General features: G+C 42.2%; 1 protein-coding gene across 2 annotated transcripts; it reads left to right on the top strand.

The window, feature by feature from the left end:
• Nucleotides 1–2,639: 2,639 nt before the first annotated feature.
• Nucleotides 2,640–25,172, top strand: tiparp (TCDD-inducible poly(ADP-ribose) polymerase). Of its 2 annotated transcripts, none has more exons than XM_086080960.1 (7): nt 2,640–2,979; nt 4,005–4,991; nt 17,851–18,040; nt 18,334–18,521; nt 20,306–20,611; nt 22,710–22,967; nt 23,759–25,172. In XM_086080960.1, exons 2-7 carry the CDS (start codon nt 4,030–4,032, stop codon nt 23,946–23,948), a joined length of 2,094 nt encoding a protein of 697 aa, XP_085937086.1. In that variant the 5' UTR covers nt 2,640–2,979; nt 4,005–4,029; the 3' UTR covers nt 23,949–25,172. The 2 variants fall into 2 exon arrangements, with proteins under 2 accessions (XP_085937086.1, XP_085937087.1); XM_086080961.1 differs by lacking the exon at nt 2,640–2,979 and adding an exon at nt 3,051–3,172.
• Nucleotides 25,173–25,777: the final 605 nt, after the last annotated feature.

Genomic DNA, 25,777 nt, shown 5'->3' with positions numbered 1-25,777 from the left:
GAGTTTTAAGTGCAGAGCTGAGCATTAATGAGCACACCCTGAGATATGTATTAGAAAACCTCGAGTTTCCTTGCAGAATCACCATTTCTACGGGATAGGCCTTCTATACTGTCGTCTAAATACTCATTCAAATGTGGGGCATTGATGTTAAAAAAAAAAGAAAAGTTGCTCATTTACACCCAAAAATGTTATTGGCTGTTAGCTTGCGAATCAGCGCATGAGATAGAAGTAGACTATGAAATAGTATACAAAGAAAATGGCATTATCAAGTAAATTGAGATGAGCACAACATTGCATCTTTACTTAGACTTGCTCCTGCTTGATTATGAGTGTGATGGACATTGTTCTGGATACGTGTGAAATGTTATTTGATTAAACCCTGGCTGTGGATGATACGATAAAGAATGTGACATGCACGGATGCACGGACACCCCTCAATGGATTTGTGTTACCTTGGCCACAGCACTGAAAAAAATTCTGCCTACGTCCCAGATGCTAACATTAGCTTCTTTCACTAGCCACAGGTTTACTGGCTAGATATCATTAGCTCTGAGACTTTACTACTTTGCAGGTTGGATATTATGGAGCACAGCGCGTGCCAAGATAGGAGAAAAATAATATTCATTGATAATCTGTACCTTCAATTTACTAATATTTAGCTTCAGTTTAGTCATAAGTATCCTCAAATTACTAATATGTACCTTGGATTTACTAGATGTACCCTCAATTTACTAATCTATACTATCAATTTACTAATCTGTATTATCAATTTACTGGTCTGTACACTCAATTTACTAACACGTACCCTCAATTTAGTAATCTGTACCATCAGTTTAGCACGTCGATAAGATATGAAGAACACACAAGAAAAAAAGGCAGCATGACGTCATGTTGAATGGCTACTGTTAATTTCAACATATAGATCTCTGTGCTAAAATGTAAATAAAATAAATACAAACCTGAGGCTACAGATAACTACACTCAGGGTTCAATTCGTTTGAAGGTACAGATTATCAATGAATACTATTTTTCTTATATCTGGCCTTAGGGGGGCTCCGTAGGATATAATGTAACATTGAGCAAAAAAGAGGAACAAGTCAGCACTGTAACGTTTTTAAGAGACTACTAAGATCTCATTTGATATCAGAAATAAGAGTTTTTATTGAGTTTACCATTAAAAACAGTTAATTTTTTTTTTTTTACACTACTATGCATGTTGACTATGCAAACATAGTACATGTCTGTGCAGTATGTTAACAATTGGTTATGATGCAATAGTTTGACTCTGGAACAGATTGTTTCAATTATTTCCCCTAGGCGAAAATAATTAAAATATGAAAAAATTTTAGGGGATTCGGAGAGATTCTACTTTATTTAGAGTCAAGTCGAATACATATTGGAACATAATCTTGCTTGCTAGCATTTAGAAATACATGCCATTGCTGTTGTCTTTCCGGAATCTTCTCTTTACTTTCTGATGTATAGTTGGCAGCAATTAGTTCAGCACTTATTTTGTGCTCATTAAACACCCTTCAGAAAAATTCTCACTTAAGAAACCACAGATGTTTGGTGGAGCTGGCTTGACAGCAAACAATGAAACCGTGGCCACAAGGTCATGCAGCACAGCAGGTTCCTGAAAAAGAAAAATGACTTCTGGTTAAACGGGGAGTACATGGAAGCTGACTCGAGATACAGTCAGTAAACGTTGCAACATCGCTGAAAACGAAATAGGTCTGTTTCTATATTCCAATTGATATAACAAAGTTATAAGAACTTGCTAACTTTTTCCAGTTAAGCTTTTCAGGTTTTGGCAGTTCTTGTTTGAAGACGTTTGATAGCTAAGTTCTAATGTTAATTAAACCTGTTGCATCATGACCTAGTACAGTTTGGAGGCCTCCTAACGTAACAGGGTGGATGTGTTTGGGTGAACCACACTAACACTTACGGGACAAGTAAAAATACAATATTTGACTATGTGATATTTTTTTTGCGCCAGTATTTGATCCAATATTTGACTAACAATAGAACTAACTGTAAGCACCTTTTTGCTATTGCAACACACAAGAAAAAAAATATTGACACTATGTAACGTGTTTTCTATCGTCACCTGTGTTTTTGTTTATTAGCAGAATGTCCCAAAAATTACTCAGAGGACTTCCAAGAAACTTTGTAGCAAGCACAGGTGTCTAATGGGTAAAAGAGTAGACCTTTTTTTTTTTTTTTTAAGCACACAGCTGGATCAGAGTTTTGCCTTGACGGAAGTTTCTACAATTTCCTAGCTATGTCCTCAAATGTCTGTTGTGCAAGCAACAAGCTACGCGGTGTTGTGGCACACTTTAAAATGACAGTTGTTTTGTTTGCTGTTAGTTAAGCGTCGAGTGGTTTGCGTTTTGAAGCATCTGCCTCAATGTTTTGAGATCGTGCGTTTGAATCCGGCATCTCAATTTGTGCATGCTCTCGCGGGAGCATCAGTAGTAGTTACTACTATTACTCATGGACCAGGCAGTTGTCCATTGTTAATGCAGGACTGGGGGAACAAAGCCCCCCCCCCTCCTGGTCCCCACCCACGTGCAACTTCTTCCTGCCACCACTAGAAGACTTTTCGCCTGCTCGTGGAGCTCAAGCGCGGATCTGGAGTCCCACCCTCTCCAGCAGGTTAGGAGGCGGGACCTGTCCCGGCAGAAGAGAGGCAGCACTGCACAGCGATTCCCCCACACAACTGAGCTCCCCTTGTTGTGCTCAGTGATCTCTTTGATTTGCCAAACGGCTCAAGGATACAAAGAGACGGACGGTCATGCGGTAGAGACAGAGCATGAGAGCGGCGGGGGCAGCAGAGAGGCACGACGAGGTTTATCCGGACTACCGTCTTAACCGCGTTCGGATATTGTTGAGCTCTCTCACCGGGCTCCGCCGATGTGCTCACCGGTTGTAACCTACCAAAGAGCGCCGAGACCTGAGTGGGGGGACTTTATTGCACAGGTAGGGGTGTATTTTTCTTTTCGGGGGGGGGGGGGGGGGGGGGGCAGACCCGGGGCAGACCCACGATGTTGAAGGACACTGTACGTGGTGTTGTTGTTGTTTGTGGATAGTCACTACCTACGTAGGCCGTAAAGAAGCCGAGTTCCAACCGAAGAAACGTTTCTTAAATGATGCGGGAAGCTAAGCTAGCAAGGTGGGTGGAAAAAAAAGCAGTCTTGGGTGCTCTGGTGTGGTGGTCTTTTGTCGCTGTTCCGCCGCAGTGGACGCGCGAGTGTGTGTGTGTGTGTGTGTGTGTGTGTGTGTGTGTGTGTGTGTGTGTGTGTGTGTGTGTGTGTGTGTGTGTGTGTGTGTGTGTGTGTGTGTGTGTGTGTGTGTGTGTGTGTGTGTGTGGTGGGCTACGTGCAAAGTTGAGCGGGGGCAGCGACGTGTGCACGGCACGTAGACGACCCGGAGCTGCGTATCGGACTCCCGTGATCAAAAATACAACGTCCCGAAAGAGGGAGCGAGAGGGAGGGAGACAGGGTAGTTCCGTGTCACAGCCTTGATTTTATCTCTCTTTCTTGGAGGCGCACGGCCGGTTTTTGTTCGGCACCTAGAACGTTCGAATAAAAGCGTCATTATACGATTATCACAAGATAAACGAAGCTGGTGACTGTGACTTTATCCCCCCCCCCCCCCACCCCACATGGATTAGGTCATATATTTTCCGCTTCAGATGCTGGGTGCGAATTGCTCATTTTCCAAAATATTGCTTGTAAGTGCCCGACGCAGTTATTATCCAAGTGCGACCCACTGGTTGTTTCATCGTCATGTCGCAGGTGTTAAATGCGGTACAGGTTTCGTTTCAGCACACAGACGGTGCCGGTTCTCTTTCCAGGAAAGGAAAGGCGAGGTTTGAGTTACCAGCGAAGAAACCTATTAATCATTGCTTGTATACAGCAGGATGACTTCACTTTGGGAATAGACTTAAGAGACTATAAGTGGTACCTTTGATGACTACCTCTTTTATCTCTTCTTGTCCCCAGGACCGTCAAGGGTTAGGTGTGCAGCATGGATAAAACTTTGCACATCCTCCAGAAATCCACAGACGGTGTACCGACTGGGATCTCTCTGGATGTGAGCTTAAATGTGGACGAAGGAGAGGACTTCACGGAACAATCGATCGTGGGACTGTCGGACAAAATACCTTTGGTGAAACCATATTTCAAAAAGAAGCAGAGGAAAATAGACACCAAATGCCTTCACCGTGCCTTGGAGGAGCCCATCCTGACCTCGCTGCTCAGTGGCGACATGTCGGGAGACGGCGTGTTTGTGCCGCGGAGTCAGGCTGGACGCACGCCGGGTAACCTTTGTGTGGCGGTTGCGGCCAAACAGAATTGCATTGGCCCGGTGTGTGGCCTCAAAGACTCACCGGCCGCTGACGCCGCCACAGCGGGGACTGGAGATGTGGAGATGGCCGATACTACTGCGGAGCTGGAGGAGACGGAGCGGCGAGGGGAGCGACCCAAAGCCGGCCTCAGGGCTGCGGGGAGCACGGGGACAATAACGTCAGCTAGCAGGGATGTACCTCCCATAGTTGCACCCCAGGCTTCTCACCAGGAGGGAGCCATCAAAAGTAATGACCGCTCAACTCACCCAAATCCCCCCCCTGTTAAAGACTACACTGCCCTCCAGGACTCCCACCCCCTACTCCTGCAATCCCAGCTGCCTGACAAAGGAGTGCTTTTTCAGGATAAAAGTGAAGAGGCCTCCTTAGATTTGGTGTTTGAACTCCTCACCCAACTTCAGTATCACACACACCAATCAGACTCTGTGGACATTTGCGTGGATTTTCTCCAAGGACAATGTGTGTACGGCAGTGACTGCGCCCACCACCACACGGTCCTGCCCTACCACTGGCAGATCCGCAGGAGCGTCACTCAGACGTGGCAAAGCATAGCGGATGATTCCCAGGAACAGCTAGAGAGGCTCTACTGCAACCCAGACAATGATCAAGTCAGACTCAAGTATCAGTAAGTGTCAGTCCCACTTTCGTAGTGTTTGCCAGTAACTGCCCTTGTGCCAAGCAGCTTGTGTTGTCACTTGGCACAAGTTTTTGTGTGTTTTTTGTCGGATGTTTTTTTTTTTTTAATGGCTCGATAGTTTCTAAAGAATTTGCCCTTTCGGTTTTGTTGACAATCCAAACAAACAAAATGTCCAGAACAGGAAAACAAATCTTGCATGCAGAGTCAAAAGCTGTAATGCCAAACTAAGCTTACACCAGATCTCATCCACAATGTATGCAAACTTGGCTGATTTAGTTTGATGTAACTTGAATCCAAATAGCTAAAGATAGGGACATACAGTATTTTATACATATCCTGTTTCTTAAGCTAAGACTGAGTTTCCCAAACTTAGGTTGACATTCCATTGTCAGAGTCAAATGCAATTTTAGTGATCAGCAAGCAGGTAAACACTTTTATGCCAAAGGGCTCACTGAATTATTATTTTAGTCATTGACTCATTAGCAATGTTGTTTCTGTTCTACAAATAGTTTGTCGACAACGACGTTATAGAACTAATACATAATATATACAGTCAATTCTGTAGAGTAAATTTTACTCTATACTGAATCTATTTGGTCCCACTCCTAAATAAAGTAAAATTTACACTTGGAAGAGAGTAAAATATTCTAAGTAAATTTTACTCAAAAAAATATTTTTAGTGTGTACGAGAGAATTTGCCCATCACATGAAAAAAACTTAAATAGATATATATTTTTTTAAAGTAAATTTTACTATAGTTTATTAAAAAAAAAAAAGTTACACAAGGGTTGAGGAATGATCTCACGACCTTCAACTTGGGTGACTGCCAATCTATCACCTGAGCTATTCCACTCCTGCTGTTTGCTTAAGATGAGACCAAAAACACTGACCAAAAACAATGTTTTTGGTCTCTTAGAGTAACGAAGATTTCCAGCTGACACGAGTGATATACTAAGCTCAGGGAGTAGATGGGCTGTCTCTCAACCTGAAGTTGTGGGTTTGTTCCTCAACCCCCTTTTTTTTTTTTTTTGAAACTCTCTTCCAAGTGTAAATTTGGGACCAAATCGACTCAGTTTAGACTAAAATTGACTCTACAGAATTTACTGTAGCTTCGTAAGTTTTTATAAATTGATCACAATGGAGGTCTGTCCTTCTTTTCGAGTGCAATTTGTGCTTCACTAGATACTGTCGCGTTGTAAGTATACTGCACTGTAAATGGATAGGTGCCATGTCATGACAACAATGGTGCAGTAAACTGATATGCTGCTCATAGATGATAAGCAACTTCTCATTCATTGCGTTGGAAACGCAACACGCTTTTCCTCTTTGGTTTCAGCAGTGCTGACAAACCGGTGGCTGGCATGCACTCGTGGAGTGCAAGTGTCCCTCACACATAAATATGGCTTTTATTTAATACACGCACGTGCAAAAAAATGACTCAAAAGCTTTGAATATAATTTTAAGCCTGTAATTATATGCGTAGGGTTGTTTTTCTGTTATCGTGTGCTAAGGTAATCTATCGGGTCCCTACCATATGACTTCCCATCTCCCCACTGTGATATTTGTGATTCATTTCCTGTAAGTCAGCCCTGTGCCTTGGCTGCAGCTCTGTCCTAAGCAGACTTTAGAGCACTCATGGCAGAGCGTGGTGAACTTCTGTGACCCCCCTGTGCGGTCACTGACACAGCCGCACTTGGCAGCTTCTATCCCTCCCTCGGTCATAGACATGCACACAATAGAGCACACACACACACACACACACACACACACACACACACACACACACACACACACACACACACACACACACACACGCTCACACACACGCTCTCTCTCTCTTGCTCGCTGCTCGGCACGCAGATGCTCACACGAATGAGAAGAGAGAAGCTCAGTGGCTCGCAGCGCTCACACGCACACAGTTTAGCAGACAGAGATAAACCTCTCTTTCACTCTCCTCTCACACGCCCACAGTTACACACACACACACATGCAAGCACTTGGCAAACCATGGTGGGGTGACATAAAGGAGCATGCCGTTTCCTGCGGAACTGTACTGTATGCATGCATAGTCACACACAATAAGAACATGCACGGTGACCTTGTTCTAAATAGGAAAAGCACCCCTAAGAAGCCGTTTACATGAGTTTTGCCTTGTTAGTTAATATTCCTTTGTGTGCTGTATGCAGCAAGAACAGTACATCTTTAGTTTCGCTACACCTCCGCAATCTGAGTACAAGAGGTACCAGAAAGCTCTACAAAAAGGCTGCATAGTTCTACCCCACGACAACGTTAATAATAAACAATTTGTTAAATGAATTATAACATTACGAGGTCTATTCTTTGAAGAAGAAAAAATTGGTACATCTTGTTTTTAACCTCATTATGTTGTGCGGGTTAGGTTGTGTCTTCTGTAGCGTATGTGCCCCAAGATTGGAGGAACATGGTTTTCATCAAAAACTGCTCATTTATAATGGGCCTTTATCATAGTGTGGCTGTCTTCCTTTCCTTGTGGGTTCGATCCCCGTCACCCCGTAACTGCCTCAAGTATCCTTGAGCAAGATACTGAATCCCCAGTTGCTCCTGGCTCTGTGTTATCAGCGTGTGGGCGAGCTGTTACTCTCCGATTTTCGACTTTAATTTCCATAAATCATTTTGTGACTGGGTGAATGATGTGACATTGTACTTCATGTACCTCAATGTTAGAAAAGGACTATACAAATAAAGCCCACTTGTAAATTACAATACAAATTTGAGCAACATAAGATCCACATCTTGCCATGTTATCATTCTAGTCTGTCCAAATCCTCGACACCCCTTAACCACATCACCTGAGACCAGTATCCCAAAGGCGGATTTGAGGATTAGAGGAGGAACTTAAGGTTCAACCCAGGGTTTGCAGTATTAGGCAGGATGTGCACTCAAGTCAACTTACATGCTTGTAAACAGGTTTCTGTACTCTACATTGCTTCGTCGGTTTTACTGATTAATCACAATTCTTTGAAAATTGAAATTGGCCGAAACCGAAAATGAAAAATGCTTGGCCGAAAACCAAAACGCAGAAAAATAATTATGCCATTTTTTACTATCATTGCATTTCTTCTTTTCCTTTTGGCTAACCCTGTCCTCTGCATCCTCTGCTCTCATACCTGCATGTCCTCTTTAACTACATCCATAAACCTCCTCTTTGGTCTTCCTCTAGACCTCCTACCTGGCATTTGGAAACTCGGCATCCTTCTGCCAGTATACTCACTATCTCTCTCTGGACACGTACAAACCATCTTAGTCTATCATTCCATTTATTATAATTAATTACAATTATAATATTATTATAAAATATTTATTTGGCACTGGCCTTTTAACAAAGCACAATATAAATTGAAATGTGCCCACACCGCAGACATGTTGGCTAATGGTACATTAAACACCAAACGAGGGTTGAGCATTTTCTGGCTTTGCGATTGCACCTTTATAGTCAATGTAGTTTGCACAGACGGGGACAAATGCGTGCGGCGGGACAAGGTGCGACGCACTTAAAATCCGCACATTCACATATTCACCGTTTAAAAATAACTAAATACTTTTGTTCGCACCAGCTTATCGGCTTCGGGAACGGATTCCAAAGTCACACACAGCATCCTGTACATGTCTGCCATCACTCGGAGATAGCGGTAAGTGTTTCCGTGTTTAAAACTGTTGATAGCAATAGTGCTAACATTAGCTAAAGTATTTAGCACGGCCACCGGGATGCCGATGAAAAAGTGGAAGCATATTAAAAAAAAAAAGGGGGGGGGAAGGCGCTGCGGGAGAAAGAGTGGCTCACCTGTACTGCAGTACACGGCAGTTCTGTCTTTTTTCGACCCACTTAAATCTCGTACACCAAGCAACGCCCCTCTCCTCCGGTGTGCGCAATGACCCTGGGACATTCACTCCGCGTTCGCTGTTTAATTCAAACAGACGCTTGCTTGCAACGTTTTCTTTGTTTGCGTCACCACAACATCCTATTTCGGCCATATTCTTTCGGCTTTAATTTTATTTCGGCCGAAAATCTTCGGTGGCCGAATATTCGGTGCATCACTACCTAAGACACTGAGTGACGCGGCCCAAAGCCACTGAACTGGACAATTGCAAAAAAATAAACGTACGTGCAATTGTGCACTCCTTATCGGGAGATTGAAACTTGCTTGTGTATAGCAACTTGCGGCAATGGAAAAACCTAACACACTTTCTGACATTTCAGTCGGTTTTGGCTGCATCATTTGGTGCACTGCAGGCCAAAGGAGCTGAGTGTAGTGCTTTGTCATGTGAGCCCCAGGACCAAAACTTTGAGCCACCATGTGCCTTTGTCTTTATAGACCACATGCAGTTTTAGCTCTGCGTGTATGCTCGAAGATTTATGTCAAAGTTGTTGACTTCAACTGAAGCGCTATGCAAAGTGCTGTTCAAACAGGATATGCACCTGGTGATGTCAAACCAAATTCGGCTGTGAGTGTCTTCCGCCCTCATACAGCCAGACAGGCTCAGCCGGCTCCCGTGACAGAAACTGCACATGCCGCAAAGATTGGAGCAATGCCATTAAAATGCACGCTTTTATTGTTCACAAATAATAACTCGTCTTTTCTGAGCTGTACATTTGTTATCTGGTTTGGGTTTTGCTCATGCAAGAAGTAAAGAATGTATATAAATTAACCTCACTTCACGAAGCAAGTTTGACTCAAGCAAGTCAGGTCGCGTTAACACAAAATTTCACTCAAGACAAACCTTTCTCAGCAAAACATACTGGAGTGAGAATATATTTTTTGCACTGATCAATTCAACATAAGTATATTTATATCTCAAAAAATTTAATGAACACAAAAAGAACATTCACATCTCTAAAGTTTAAACAAACAACTTGACTAGGAAATAAATGCATGCATATAATATTTAAAAGAATGTTGTGTTATTTTGCATAAAACGAATAAGTCCATTTTATGCACTTATGCTGATCTTGTCGTCAAGTTTGTTATGCAAATAATGAAAGGCACTCAGGTCCCTTTAAGTTCCTGCTGGGCGTAGTAATGTTTGCACAACCGATGGTGCCTAAACTAGCAAGAAAATAGTACGAAAAGAGCAATTGAGGAGCCCCCACAAACATGAGCACATTAGCATTAGCATTAGCGCTACTGTCCACTCTGCTTCGCATCATATTAAAGGTTGGGTTATGCTAGAAGCATGCACATTCCGAATGGAAATGAGACGCGTGGATCTGCGGCATCTGACGACAATTAAATTGCATTTGTATTCTTTGTTCAATAAACTTTGAACAATGACAGTTGGGTGTGAACACTCTACATGCATTTGTAAAGCGCTTTGGGTACCATATGGTGGAGTTAAAGCGCTATATAAAAAGCAGACCATTTAACAAAGTAGAAGACACTGTTGTTTGTAACAGCTTTTGCTAGTCCGCCATGTTTTTTCCCGTGCAAACTGTCCACATAGGTTGCAAATGTTTGTAGGTGTGCAAAGTTGAAAATGTGACTCAAACTTCTGGGTTGTATTGTACGAAAAAAAAGATTGTTTTGCATAAAACAACTCAGAAAGTTAAGTCAAATTGACCTAAGGTAGCAGGTCGATCAGTTTTTTTTTTGTATATACACGTACATGTATATGTATATATTTTTCCCAACTGTTTCAATGTTAAGTTGTGTTGTGTTGGCGTCCAAAGTTTAATGTAATGTATACATTTTAGTGGTTGATATATTCGTATTGTCTACTGACCAGGTATAACTAATAACATCAGAAATGTGTTGTTCCTCACGATAATGTGGTTGTTTGACATTTTTGTAAATAAGTGTTGTAACGTCTGTTGAGTTGATCCTGTGACTTCATCAAAGTTCTGGTCCATTCAGCGCTGGGGCCTATCAAAGCTTTTTGCTGCGCTAGCTGGGCGCCACATCTCTTTGACGATGTTCTATAGCGGCTCAATCCGACCGGTCTATTCATGAGAGCATGCACGTACGCACACACTGGGCGATCACTCTGGTTACCTCAGTCAGATGATAAGACCGATCGCCAGCTCAAGAGCAGTAGTTGACTTAATGAGCTTGACCGTCGTTATAGCAACACTGACACGTTTTGTCATCTGCGATGTGGATCCAGCTCTTTGTGCTTTTGATTCTTATTATGTGTTGCAAAGCCCACTTTAATGTGTGAGGTCTGTCCTACACTGTTCCCATGTGGGAATTACTCACAGCACAGGTTAATCCCAGCCATATGATAAACCGGAATGAAGGGTGGGTTGGCTTATTCCGCCTTAGTCATGACGTCAGCAGCAAGTGGAAATGTTCATGCCGTCATCACTTCTAGTTAGACAAGTTACACTGTAGTAATCCTCAGCAGTGCAATTGTTGTTTAACAGCACTATACTGCTGAACATGTGTGTTTTTATAACTGTACTTTTTGTAATTCCACCCTTGATTAGAACACAGCATGTGACGTTAGATTTAGAAAAACAGAACGTCTCAAGCCCATTTCCTGTAATATGTGTGTGTAAAAAGGGCATATTTTCGGACTTGAAAGACAGCCTGCTAATTCTTATGACCTCGTGACATAGCGTGTGTGTGTGTGTGTGTGTGTGTGTGTGTCAGTGTGTATCTGCGGGCGAATGAGAGCTTGAGATAGGGCTCTTTTGTTAGCCAAGGTGATAAAAGGCTTGCTTGTCATTAACTGACATTAAGAGTCACAGAGGACTAGGGGCAAAGTGACCTGACACCACACTGCGTGTGTTTGTGTGTGCTTTTTTATGTCAAGTCAGGTTGATTCATTTTGTGTCATGATTTTTATATAAAACTCAAGATTGTTTTGTCTTATGCGTTTATGGTCTTGTGATTGTGTGCAAACATAAGCTTGTGTGTGCTTGTGTGTACTTGCATACCATGAATCAGCAGGGTGAGGTCAGGTGTTGCTCTGCCTCTTTGTTAGTCAAGAGTTAGGTAGGGATGGGTATTCAAATGAATATCCTTGATGGATGTTAAACAGATGGATTTGTGTAACAGTTCTTTATTAATGTGACTTCAGTTGAACTGTAACATTGTGTATTGTTGAAGAAGTTACAACACAATAGTTTGACTTGCTGTTGCAATTTCTTCTGCAGCTTTTTAGGTAGCCAACTAGCTAAGCGAGAATTACTTGCACCTTTTGCTGGTTGATGCTGCTGAAAAAAAGTTCATAAAAACCACACTTCCTAATCCACCTCCATTTTCCCTCCATGTGATTTGTTAGTCATGGGTGAACACAGGAATCGGTGTCGTTGAATGAATTACAAAGTTTACAAATCCACCAACTTAGCAACCAACAGCCCGACATCTTTCATGTCTCATTTTGTGATCTTGAAAGGGATGCCTGACAGTCAATTTGTGTTTTCATTATCAGCCGCTGCATTGGTCTCAGTTTCTACAAGCGGTGGGTGTTCCTCTCTTCTGTCAGCCTATGATTAAATTCTCGCTCAGTACCCTGCATCTCTTGCATTTTGTACATTGGGTAGGTTTCAGACTCTTAAAATCCTACGAACTGTGGGAGGGGACGTACACCGTGAGCCATATGCTGAATGTTGTGGGCAAAGCAGAACAGGGACAGTTCAATCCAGCACATGCAGCATTTCTTCCCCTTTTCCAAGTGTTTTCAGAATCCGGTACACTTCAAAACCAGAATATCACTCAGTAAGGTGCGGAACTGCCGAGGCAGCATGTGCTTTCTAAGTGTTTTTGCCAACGCTGATATTGTCATTGTCTGATTATAGAAACCTGGTATGTCAGCTGAAAACAATTTGCTCTGTATTCATAGTTTATGACCGACTTATTAAACTGAAACAAACTCTGGCTGATGACCGTATTTTGACTCAAACATAAGGCTTCTTTTGTACATGTTTGGAGACTTCTGGCTGCCAATGGAGATAGTCAGGATATGGATTAGTAAAACGTTTTTTATTGTTTAACTGAACAACTTCAATGAACATTTTACATTATGTTAAAAGAGCAACATTTTGAAAGAGCACATATATACACAGTTGTAATTGAAATGTGACTATAAAAGACTTTACCAAATGTATTAAACTAGTGTTGATTAAAAAAAAACGTCCTCACCATGTTAACAAAAAAAACAACCCAAAACAGAACAGCAGTTTAACATTTAATCAAAATCCACACAAAAATGCATGTTATCATGTTATCATTGACAAACCCCTCCACAAAGTTTTTGCGGACAGAACTTTTTCAAAGTTGATGCACCTTCTACAAACTGCAATCATTAACTATCAGCAGCGCCAGACATGCCTCCAAAATGTCCAGCGGACAAATATTGAAAAGATTAATTTGGCTGTATGTTTCATAAATGAAACCAAAGACAGACTAAGACGTTACTTTACATTTAATGAATGAGCCACCACGGAGTTATTATTCCTGCGGGCGTTTCTCCGCTATTGAATTATAATGATGCTATGTCATCAACGGGTATAATCTTGCTTTTCCAACACATTAGCATGTGCTACTGGCTGGAGATCGGTTAGCATTATTTATTTATTTTTTTACAAGTGTTTTATTTATTTATCGGCCTTCAGACTCTATACCAGTGTTTTTTAACCACGGTCCTCGAGTACCCCTATCTAGCCTGTTTTCTATGTCTCCCTCAGCCAACACAGGTGTTTTAAACAATCAGCTAATCAGTAAGCGCTGCATGAAGCCTGATAATGATCCTCAGCTGTGTTGGCTGAGGGAGGCATGGAAAACAGGCTGGATAGGGGTACTCGAGGACCGCGGTTGAGAACCACTGCTCTGTATCATAAGTTGAATGACGAAAAAGTGCAGTCCACGTTTACATACGTTTCACGAAACATGAAGTTATATGCTGCAGGTAATAGCAAAACCACAGATTTGTTTGCATTATGTTGTAATCTGCACTTTAGTTTGTGTTTTACAGTATAGTATATTCTTATGTTAAGTTGTTAACACCAAACCTATGTGGCAGAATTATATTGTCATTGTGAACACTTACCAAACTGCATGTCAAAGTATTTAGTACATTTCTACCTGTGATTGTAGGTAGATAAATTGTCTTTCATTTTAATTAATTCTTCATTTGCCTTCATTTTAGTAACCTATAATGCATAATAGATTTGATGTTGTTTGTTGTTATACAGATCGTGTATTGAAAAATACAGTACAAAAGGACTTTGAAAAAAATATTAGCACAATAAGTTGCAATTGCCTACTTTGAGGAGTGGGGGGGATCGCAATTAGAATATTTTCCAAAACCGTTCAGCCTTAGTTTCTGTGTGTATTTTTGTGTGAGAGAAGCATTCGCCAGCTGATCTTATCAAGTGTTTTATTGAGGCATGACTGGATGAGGCTTGCATGTGTGTACATGAATCTGTCTGAAGAATGTGAGTGAGCGCTCCTTTTTTTTTTTATTTGTTTTTTTTTTTTTTGCTTGTCTGTGACGTTCACACTAGCATGACTGATGCTGGTATGCAGGTCCTTGTTTGTGTGTGTTTGTGTGTCTGTGTGTGCGCGCGTGTAGCCGTGAGAAAATGGGAAGGTATATGTGTGCATGTAGAGGTGGGGGCTGGGCAAGGATGGGGATTAACAGCCTTTTTGACAATGCTGTGAGTGCTCTTAATTTTTTATTTTTTTACATCCTGGAATAAGGCTTGTTCTTTTTCCAGCAACAGTCCCGCCTCACCCTTCATATTACAACTGAACGTTCATCTGCTTAATACAGAGCAGGTTTGGCCGTTTTTTCCCCCTTCCTTTGTAGCCTGCGTCCACACCTTTAGCACACATCGTTCAAGTCAGCAGATGTTTTATTTTCATTATTTAAACACGCAATGCATCAAACTGACCTTGCCAGAGTGAGTGCCAAAAACGTCTCTTTCCAACTTTTGATTAGCCTCCGTGTCCAAAGCACCCCGTTTGAGTGCACTTAATTTAACTGGCGGAATTTTATTTTTGGAACATTACAAACCAGTCGGGAGCAAGGGAGGGCAGAGCTGAATGGTCTATGAAAATCATTGAGTGTCCCGTCTGCTGTCCAAATATTTGTCTGTTAGGGCCACACAGTCGGAGACACAAAGGGGGCCTTGGGAGGCTGCCTGTAAATGCCACACAAGTGCACTTTGTATACTGATATAACATTTGAAAATGTGATTGTTCAACAGAAAATACTGTACGTGTCCAAACAGCGGGTGTGTGTACAGGAGGGGGGGGAGCATGCAGCTGCATCCGGAGAACGTCCATACAAAACAAAGGGAAAGAAGCAGTCAATCAAAAAACAGAAACAATTAAGAATGCGCTTTTATCTGGATCCACTCGCCTGTGCTGTACATTTCTGATACCGTATTTCTTCTCTTTCACCCAGCTGGATCCTTCCTCTTCCTCTTCCTCTCTTTCTGTCCAATTACAGTCACAATTCACTTTCGGTGTTGTCATCAAACATTTTTAAATGACTGGAATTGGGCTAGAAGTTTTGCATGAATGTTACAGTACAGTCTCCGACTTTGACTGTTCTGACTAGTCTGCATATGTTTAGTATTTTAATTCCAGTTCTACTTCCTCTTACAAACATTCATTCAGTCACACGATGATTAGTAGAAACAGACTGCAAATATACGTAACTGCAGTTGATTTAGAAGTGTGTGCAGGCATGACTCAGTACCTTATTTTGTCACGCTCTTGTGCAGTGGCCAGTATAATGTACAGTATTTGCATTGAACCCATTGGGCCACAACACTCATACATATTATTAACAGGTGCATTGTAATAAATCATAATTCATTTGATGATTATGGCAGCTGAGGAAAATGCGCCTGCTCCAGAAATTTGGTTTGGTTTAGTTTATTGAAAATATAAACATAAACACATTACAAGTATAAAATACAAGCTGAAGTAAAAAAAAAAGAAAGAAGGAAGATAGAGAAGAATTTGTCAATAATATCATAATTTACATGTTCAAAAGGAGTAGGAAGAAGTACAAAAACGTATCTAGTCCTACTGCCTAATACTTCTATCATGTTAATAAGTTGTTCTTATTTAATAACATAAAAAATTAAACAATAGAAAAAATACACAAAACATGCTTATCTTAAATGCACGCTTTTGTTGTAAGCCCTTATCAATTACATATACGCAAAGAAGAGAAAGTAAAGCCCTACATATACAATACAATAAATTCCCAAACATGAATTGTTGTACATATGTGGGCAATTAGAATATTAGTAAATACACATGTTCCAAATGAATTTGGATATAGAAAGTTAGATAGAAATTTGTATATTTCTGTCTGGTGGGAAGTTTACCTGTTTTGCTGAGTTTTGGAGTCGGTTGCGCATATCGTGGATTAAGAAATGTGTTTGTGAAAGCAGTTGGCCCACTGGACGCAGTGGTGATGTATTGAATTTGCAGTTGCACATTAATGGTGAAGCTGAGTTGCGCCATTGTTATTAAATCTTTGCCAAAAGCGACAGTTTTGCATTGCACAAACTGGCCGTTCGCCTTTTATTTGCATTTTATGAACTTTTGCACAATTGGATGGGATTTCATCCTTTCACATGCTTCCAGACCTCACAGTCTTTGCTCCGGACAGACACAGTGACACACATCAATGTCAATTTGTTTCCCTGGAAACAAATTGAATGGGCCAATTTATTAACCTTTAGTGTGCATCTTTTGTTTATTTTACCTATGTGAGTATGTATTTTCGCAACGTGAATATGTTTGCGTGTCTGTGTATTGTGTGCGCACACGCACACGTCTCGCCACTGTCTGTGGCATAGCGTGCTAATATACGGTGCCCATATTTATGCAAGTGTTATGTCTGACCCAGAAACACTATTTGCCGGAGGCCATATGGCAGACCAATGTAGATAGACCCCCCCACCCCCGACCCAACACACACGCTTAAGAGGGGTCATGCACAAGCTACAGTATTTTCTCCAATAGCCGCAATACTAATACATGTGTATGTTTGAGAAACCGCCCTTTTAAAACGGAAATCCCTCTTGTTTGTCTTTCCAACAACAATGCTGGATCTAATTAAGATACATATCATGCCGTTAGCTTAGATGGTAGCTAGCTCAGTTTAACAAAACAAAACGTTCATGTTTTTATAGTCCATTGTAATATGAAGACCTTTTTTCCAAACCAAAATAAAAGCTTGATTTAAAATGATCAATCATGTGACGTCATGCCATTCAATGTGTACACTCTGTTCTGACTGAGCAAATGAATTGCTTAACAGGATGAAATCAAATGTTTGGAAAAAAAACGGATTTAGCGCTTTGGGAAAGAGCTCTTCATGTGTCGAGATTGAAAATGTGCTAACATGCTAAGTCGGCACTAGGTAGATGCTTTCGTGTTAGCTTTAGCGGAGGAAGCTAAGCAGCTATTTGACATAAGGGTAAAGCAAGTCACTTCCTCATTGTGAATGTGTCAATGGAATCACAACATTGCAAGTGGTGAAAAGCCAAATAAAGAGTTTTGGTACATCATTTTTTTCCAGATTAAAATGTAACATTACGTCACCATGAGCCTTTTGATCAGATAACACTCATCATTGCACGGTGTGTATATTTTATCTCTCCATAATGACATTCATGAGTTTCCACTCGTTTGCTCCCTAGTGATGTATAAGTCCCGTTTGTCCAGACTGACTCACTGGTTGAGTAATTAGAGGTCTGGTCATGTTGTTCCTAGACACCAGGGTTAATATGCCTGCTTCATGAACTGTGACCACTTTGCAACAGACGCACATATCCTATGAATGCAAATTACCCAGATTTGTTTTAAATAACATCTTTTATTCCCTCTGCGTCTTTCAGGGGGTCAGTGTTTTCCCTGGACTTTGGAGCCATGCGGGTTTGTGACCTGAAGTTTGATCGTGTCCGCCGGCTGTCCACTCCCCCCAGTCCTCTCGCCATGCCCGCGACGACCCCAAACCCCACCCCTAGCTGTCACACAGTGTGGAAGTACTACTGCAGAGACAACTTTGGCTGGAGGGAATACTCAGAGGTGAGGCACGATCATGACCATGAGGCCAGACACATTAACTCCGTCACGATCAATCACTTAGCCAGCAGCTGGGGTGGGATCAATGCATGCACATCTGAATGCACTACATTGTAACTTGTAACACAGCTTTCATCATCCATTTGCATTTTTTCCAACCAAATCATCATCATCTTATGTGAGGTTATTATGACCATCCCCCCTTTTCCTCTATTGACTGCAAAAAATAAAACCGCGATCATTCTATGAAGCTTAATGATCTTCTTTTCCATGTCCATCTCTTCTCCCTCCTATAGCCTGTGGTGAAGCTTATAGAGAAGGCAACTCTGAGAGGTCTCAAGGAGGTGCGATTCATTACGCTCCAGAACCAGTATATCCTAAACATCAGGGAGGGCTTCCAGCAGAACGCCATGTTTGGGTTCAGGCGTCAGATCAAGAAGAGGCCCATGTTCATGTCCTCTGTGCTGCTCGCGCCCCACCTAGAGTAAGTAAAAGATTAGACTTGATATCAACTAGAGCTGTGTTTATTATCCAAACAACGCCATGTTACAGACACCAAAGGAAGACCAGGTTGAGACTCGAAACTTGCTTGGCATATGGTGTTATACTGAACAGAAGTGTGGAAATGCAAAGCTCAGTCGACAGTCTGTGGTGCACATAACAGAACACTGCATTTGAAGTAAATGTAATGAAAAAGTTAGCAGTTTTAGCAATTTCTGTCCTTAACAGTCATTTAGCTTTTAATATTGACAAGTAGACCTTTCAACGCGTGGTACACATTGGTTTGTCTGTTAAATGACCCGACCGAACACTGTGTGTTAAAACCAGAGGTCACCATTCATAATGGTGTATATAAGCTCCAAGTGATTCTTGGTTTGCTTGGTTTTTATCAGGTCACCAAAATGGCCTGTGCACAGCAAAGTGTCCTGAGAGAGCACAAGTGGAAAATAGCACAGCGAGGCAGGATCAGACAACCTTAAACAAATTTTTCATGCGCAAAAAACAGGAAACCGAGGATGGAAATAAACGACTCTGAGTGATCCCACTTCTCTCTGAGGCCGTTTTCTCGAGTAGTGCGATGATTCCCACCCCTCGCCGCAATGCTATTCCAGAAGAATGTGATACCAGATTCAAAACAAGTGTCATCTCACCTCATTTGCAGAGTTTTTCACGTCCTCGGCAGAACGCCAGTCATCTGCTCTCATCCCACACTGAGCGAATTAGAACGAGCCGTTCGTACAGGACGTGGCAGTAGAACGAGCCGTTCGTACAGGACCTGGCAGCTCTGAAAAGGAAAAATGTAGGAGTGTCAGAGACGGAGGGAAAGAAGATGAGATGGTGGGTGCAGAGGACAGAGAGAGACAGTGAGTGAGAAAGAGAGATGGCAAGGCGCACAGCCAAGAAAGTGAAAGATGGAGGGTGCTAAATGGTTTCCAGACCGGTTGAATGGAGTGCGAAACGTGACTGTAAGCTGGAATTTGGAACGAGGGATTTTGTTCCTTCCCAGTTTGAGTGTCCCGAGTGTAGTGTCCAAAAGTGTGTGTGTCCGGAACAGAGTGTAAGAGGCTTAAAGGTTGAGGTCATTGGTTTGAGTGACACTCTCCCTCCTTTCCACTCCGCCGGTCCCTTGTTATTGTTTCATTTCTCAATTGCTTAGTGTCAATTCTTCAAAGCCCCGTGGGGACCGAGACGTCGATCGCGGCGCCAGATCCAGACCAGACAGACAGGACGAGAAAAACTGTCATTGTGACTTAGAATCAAACTGATCAAAATCTCTTGACAACACACCACGGCTCACGTTCTTTGATGGCTGATGGCACTGGCTGCATTTACAGTGGTAGGGTGATAACTTGACAGACAAACCGTAGTTAGTCACCCACATGGCAGACAAAAACGTTTGGTTTTTTTGACACCATGACCGCTACACAATCTGAAATTTATTTGTCTCTCTTTCTTGTCTGGTCTTGGCTCTCTCGGCTCTGTTGCACGTTGCGTCGTCATTCACAGAATTTTGACAACAATGAAGCTCAGAACGGGAAGATAAACTCCATGCAGGAAGGCCGTAGCTAAGATTTGTTATTTGTTGCTATGACCTATTTTTTTCCCCCCAATAATTTTATCACTGCCAATGCATATATAGAAGGTCATGAAATAGCCTTACTTTTAGAATGCATACTGAATCCATTACATTACCTGGCCCACGTGAGTCTGAGCGTTAATGTAATTGCATGGAATGTTCGTTAAAGTACTTCTTCCTATTCTGTTCAGGACTTTGGGTGGCATCTCTACATTTCCACTGTCTAGTTCTTCCTCCACTTCCTCATCCACCTCATCAATGGATCTCACGGCGTCGCATCCGCTCTCCCCGACGACCACCAACCCTCCGAGCCTTTTCCCCGAGACGTGGTTGCCCATGGCAGTGAGCCAAGACTTCCTGCAGGTGCCCGTGTCCCGCGACGACCGCAGCTTCCGTACTGTGTACAGCTTGTTCCACAAAACGGTGGCGGAGACCAAGTTCAGGATCATTAAGATACTCCGGGTACAAAACCCTTTCCTCTGGGAGAAGTACAAAAGGTGAGTTGTAGATTTCTTCATCCGCCCTTTTCCCCATTCGCCTTTCTGACGGAGTTAAGGAGTAATATAAATGTTGCCAAACTCAGTATTTAACTAAATCAAGCAATGCAACAAATATGACATGGTTTCTCAAATGGTGTGAGAGCCCGAATGTGAATTTTTACTGTGCCGCTTAAGTACTATTTTGTTGATCCTCGAGTGCTTTTGTTATGGTTAGTTTGTTTGCAGTACATGCCAGTGTTGTATGCATTGTGCATGGTCTTTTTATGTAAGTTGGGATTGGCAGGAGGCCTAAACTGACATTTTTGGGGGAAACACTGCGGCAAGATACAAGCACAAAAAGTTGCTTTGTCATTGGCTTGTACTGTATGATATGGCAAATCCAGCAGCGTTGCATTCAATCCCATTTTGTGCTGTGACCAGAAAACTGAAATGCGTCAAGCCCATTGTCCACATTTTTGTTGCTGTTGCTGAGCTTGTGAGCATTTCACACTCAGCTGGATTCTCACAGAGACGTGATTACATAGTGCGGGATGTGAAACGCTACGAAGGGGAAGAGGAAGAAAAGACAAATGAAACTAGCACTGGCGGGGCTTCGTGAGAACGAGCGAATGAAGCGGATGGAGTGATGGGTGACGGCGATGTTCCGTTTGTGTGCACAGTCGGCAAGCCGCTGCGGCCGGAGCAGGGCGGGTCCTATCAGCTGTGACACACATGCACATACACACAGACTGGTACCGCAAGGGTTTCACAATGACTGACGTTGTGTCATTCTGAGAGTGAGGCTCCATTCTGAGCATCACTTGATTACAAACACACACACTCTTGTTTTGACAAAGAGATGCTTCATGGCGTGCGCGCGTGTGTGTGTGTATATGTGCATTATCAGTCTGGTTGGCGTGAAGGCTCACTCTGGAATGCACATATGTGCCATAAAATTTGATGGTAGCAAACCGTAGGGTGTGTATATGTGTGCGCACGCGGTTGTTTGGATGCGTGCCGTGGCCGTCGCCTGTCAGGTCCCAAGCTGCGGGATCACGGGAGGTCACGCCTGGGTCACCGGCGAGTTGGCTTTCGCGTTTCGAGTTGTGTGCGTGCGTATGTTGCTCAAGAAACGGATTAGGCCGAATGTTCTTGCTGGTTTTAGCACAAACAAAGTTGTGAACGCAACTTTTGGATTCAAGCTTATTACTAATTTATCACCTACATTTGTGCATCTGAATGTTTTTTTCTCCCCATTCCTTATTCATACACTCTAAAAACAATTAGGTTAAAATTATCCCAAATTGGTTCAAAAAGAGACCGGATTATTCAAATGAATAACCCAAAAAGTTGGGTCAAATGAATAACACACAAAACAACCTCAAAATTATTTAGATTTGTGGGTTATTATTATTATTAATTAATTAATAATTTTTGGGGGCTTAATACCTCAAAAAGTTGGGTTGGTCCATTTTCAACACAATTCAATTGGGTTATTCAACGAACCCAATAAGCTGGGTCAAATGAATAACCCACAAAACAACCATAAAATTGGGTTGCTTTGTGGGTTATATAATTTGACCCAAATCTTTGGGCTAAATACCTAAAAAAGTTGGGTCGAATAATTTTTGACCTAATTCAATCGGGTTATCCAACAAACCCAGAACATTAGGTCAAATGAATAACCCAGAAAACAAGCCGAAAATTGGATTGCTTTGTGAGTTATTCATTTTTTTAATTATAATTTTTTTATTTACCTGTTTGGGTTAAATAACAAAAAAAAAGTTGGGTCAGTCCATTCTTTACCTAATTGGGCACATTTTTGACCCAACTGTTTTTAGAGTGTACCTTATGGTGGTGCATGCAGTTAGTATATCTACCTCACAATTAAAGGCTATGGGTTTGAATCTCGCCTCACTCAGGCGTTCGCACCGTGCTTCCCAAATTCCATTTCCCAAAACACTTTTAAGCGTTTTTCCATAGGTGTGAATGAGTGTAAAAGTTTGTCTATGTGTGCTTTTTGGTTGACGTGTTACTTTACTTGGTTATGACAAACCTTTCAAAGCAAATGAGCCTGTGTGAATGTGTGACTCAGCATCTTTATCCACTCCAACAGGAAGAAGGAGTACATGTCCAGGCGCATGTCCGAGATGGACCGGCTGCTGAGCGAGCGTCACCTCTTCCACGGCACCTCAGCAGACGTGGTGGAGGGCATCTGCAAGCACAACTTTGACCCGCGCGTGTGCGGCAAACACGCCACCATGTTCGGCCAGGGCTCCTACTTCGCCCGGAAGGCCGTCTACTCGCACAACTTCTCCAAGCGTTCGCCCAAAGGAGTCCACTGCATGTTCCTAGCCAAAGTGCTCACTGGCAGGTGTGTGTTCCATCATCATATCTAAATAGTGGATTTTTTTATTTGGTATCATATTTAGGGGAGAATCACCCTTTTGATTAATTTCAAGGGGAAATGTTGTTATACATTTTTATACACAGAGGCGAACGCTTTATGACACAAAGCAGAACAGACGTTCCTTTTCAGTCAGTGTATTTTTTTTTTTAGGCTTCATGTCATAAAGCACTCGCCGATGAAGAGACGCAAGTGTCACCTATGCTGAACATACAATGTAATATCACTGCTGTCGTGCGGAATCCTCATATTTCTAAAACAAACAATACGGCACATTTGTGAGCACACATTTTCAACACTTTCGATCGTGACCCAATAGTATCAATATGTGACAAAATATGAAATTGATCAAGTTTTGACAGAACCAACTCAACTGTACACCGACGTTTACTGTAATGCCTTTAAAGTGCGTCGCTGTAAATGTCCTTGATGTTACCTATTTTATTTATAATCCCAGAGAGCAGCGCAAATATTTCTTTTTTACGGCTCCTTAGGCCTGCACAAACAAAGTGGTGGCGTTGCGTGGGCTCTTTTCATATACGTTCATGTTCTTATATGAACCCACATGCTCTGATGCTATATTATTCAAGCTTCCTTAATCACACAAAAGAGCAGCAGCCTTGTCATCATGAAATTTTGACGAGCCTCCTTCAAGATGTTGAATTATTCCGTAACCCCCCCAGACAGACGTTTGTCTGAAAACCACGTCATGCTCATAATTGTCTCCATGCACTCAACATGCCCTCGTCTCTGTGCAGGTTTACTGTAGGAAACCCTTCAATGCGGCGACCGCCACCCATCAACCCCCGCAACGCCTCCAGTGACCTGTATGACTCCTGTGTGGACAACTGGGTGGACCCTCAGATCTACGTCATCTTCAATGATGACCAGAGCTACCCGTACTTCATAATTCATTACGAGGAGGTACCCAGCACGGTAGCCCTCTGAGCACACTTCCTTAGGCTGCTCAGGTGGTTAGCCTCACCTAACTCCACCTAACGGCTCGAAACGCATTCTAAGAGACGCTTGCAAACAAAGCTGTCAACTGGATTCAACCGGACTGGGCTCTGCAGTCAAGAACCACAGGCAAGCCCAGACCGGACTCGACTGGATGCAACTGGACCGTTGAGGGACTGCAATCTGTGTCACTCCCTCAGTACGTTCACATGCACTAGAGTACACCCAAATGGCTGTGTTACTTTTCATACATGTAAACGTTGGATTTGGATTGAAACTCTTACTGCTCCTTTTATATTTCACTCTATCCAAAACTGGATCACAATAAATTCACGAGATGAGTAGAAGTGTGTAGGGCCTACTACTTGATGAACGTGTGCATGTAAACATACTGAGCATTCAGAGGTGGATGGCAGCTGGCAAAGAGTCGTGCTTGGCTGGAGTCTTAAACCGTGTTTACTTAACTAGAACATTCAAGAAAATCAAACGTTATCTATCGCCCTTATCTTTTTGACTTAGTCGTTTGGCTGTAAATGAACACAGTTCCGTTGCAGCATAGTGGGCGGTTGGCATCTTTGACTTTTTAGTATTTCAAGGAAGCAGCAATCAACCAACAAGGGGCTTCCAATAACCCGGACCACACCATAATGAAATAAAAAAACAAAACAAAAAAAAGACCTGTGTGTGTTTTCCCAGCTGCTGGCCTGTATGTTTTTCAAGTCGATGTGTTGCGTGTTTCTATTTAGTGGACATACATCTCGGGGCCACTTCAACTGGTCAATGGAAAGGTGTTTTGAGTTTTGAGTAAGACGTTTTCCAAATGGACATCTACGTGTACTGTAAGCCTTCAGGCGGAGGACTCATACGAAGTTACAACTGCTCCTGGTTGGCGTTGTTGCCTTGGCGCCCACCACTTTAGTTTCCAAAAGGGGGAATTGAAGTGGATAGGTTTCATGCTGAGGTTGCAGCAATGAAACGCATCTCTCTCTCTATCTCTCTCTCTCTCTTCCAACTCTCTCTCTCTCTCTCCCCCCATTATGGCTCTCTCTTTCTCTGATTGCTTGTGTTCAGAGACTGTAGACAAGTTTGATTGAGACAAACTGTACAAACGTTCTTTGTTTATATTTGAACTTGTGTGCCTTTTGTTCATAAAAAAATGTTTATTTATGTTAGTTAATGTAACATTGATTGAATAAAAAATGGGAAAAAAGCAAATATGCAGTAATGTGGTTAATCCTTATATGGGACATGTTGGCTATTTCAGCAACTGGTTTGAGATAAGTGCTTTAATGCGGATTCTTTCAATTTCACTGTGCTCACAAAGTTTTACCATTTTCATTACAAATTGAATTCAACTTAAGCTTTATCCAAATTTAAGCCACTCTGAGGAGTCGAGTTAATAAAGCCTAACCTGTTGAGAAATGTAAGTAAACCCAAGTAAATTCTTAATCAAATAGCTTCTTTTTTTTTAACAGAACATTCGCTAGTCCATGGACAGGTTTTTGCGTGAAGCGAGCCGTCCTGTTTCTAATGAAACTAGGTTAAATCAATCAAAGAAATATTCTTAAACAACGCCTTCAGTACCTTTGCATGTTGACAACAATAAACTAAGGCTAAGGTATTTGGTTATTTTTAGAGGCAAACACTAACTTATATATCTGCTCCTCTTTACGGTCCTACATTATTTAAGGTGAGCTATTCAGCGCTCATGTTAACTATTTAAAAACTTTTAAAACGTCCTCACTGTGACACTATGAATTCTTGGTACGATTACTGGGTCCTTTCTGTCAGTGGAGAACCCTTCTCCACCTCATCACACA

The sequence above is a fragment of the Leptonotus elevatus genome, chromosome 7 (assembly GCF_054856555.1).
Source record: "Leptonotus elevatus isolate MCC_2025b chromosome 7, RoL_Lele_1.0, whole genome shotgun sequence".
NCBI classification, from domain to species: domain Eukaryota; kingdom Metazoa; phylum Chordata; class Actinopteri; order Syngnathiformes; family Syngnathidae; genus Leptonotus; species Leptonotus elevatus.
Note: the sequence above shows the minus strand (reverse complement) of the source record. Positions and strands in the feature narration are given on the sequence as shown.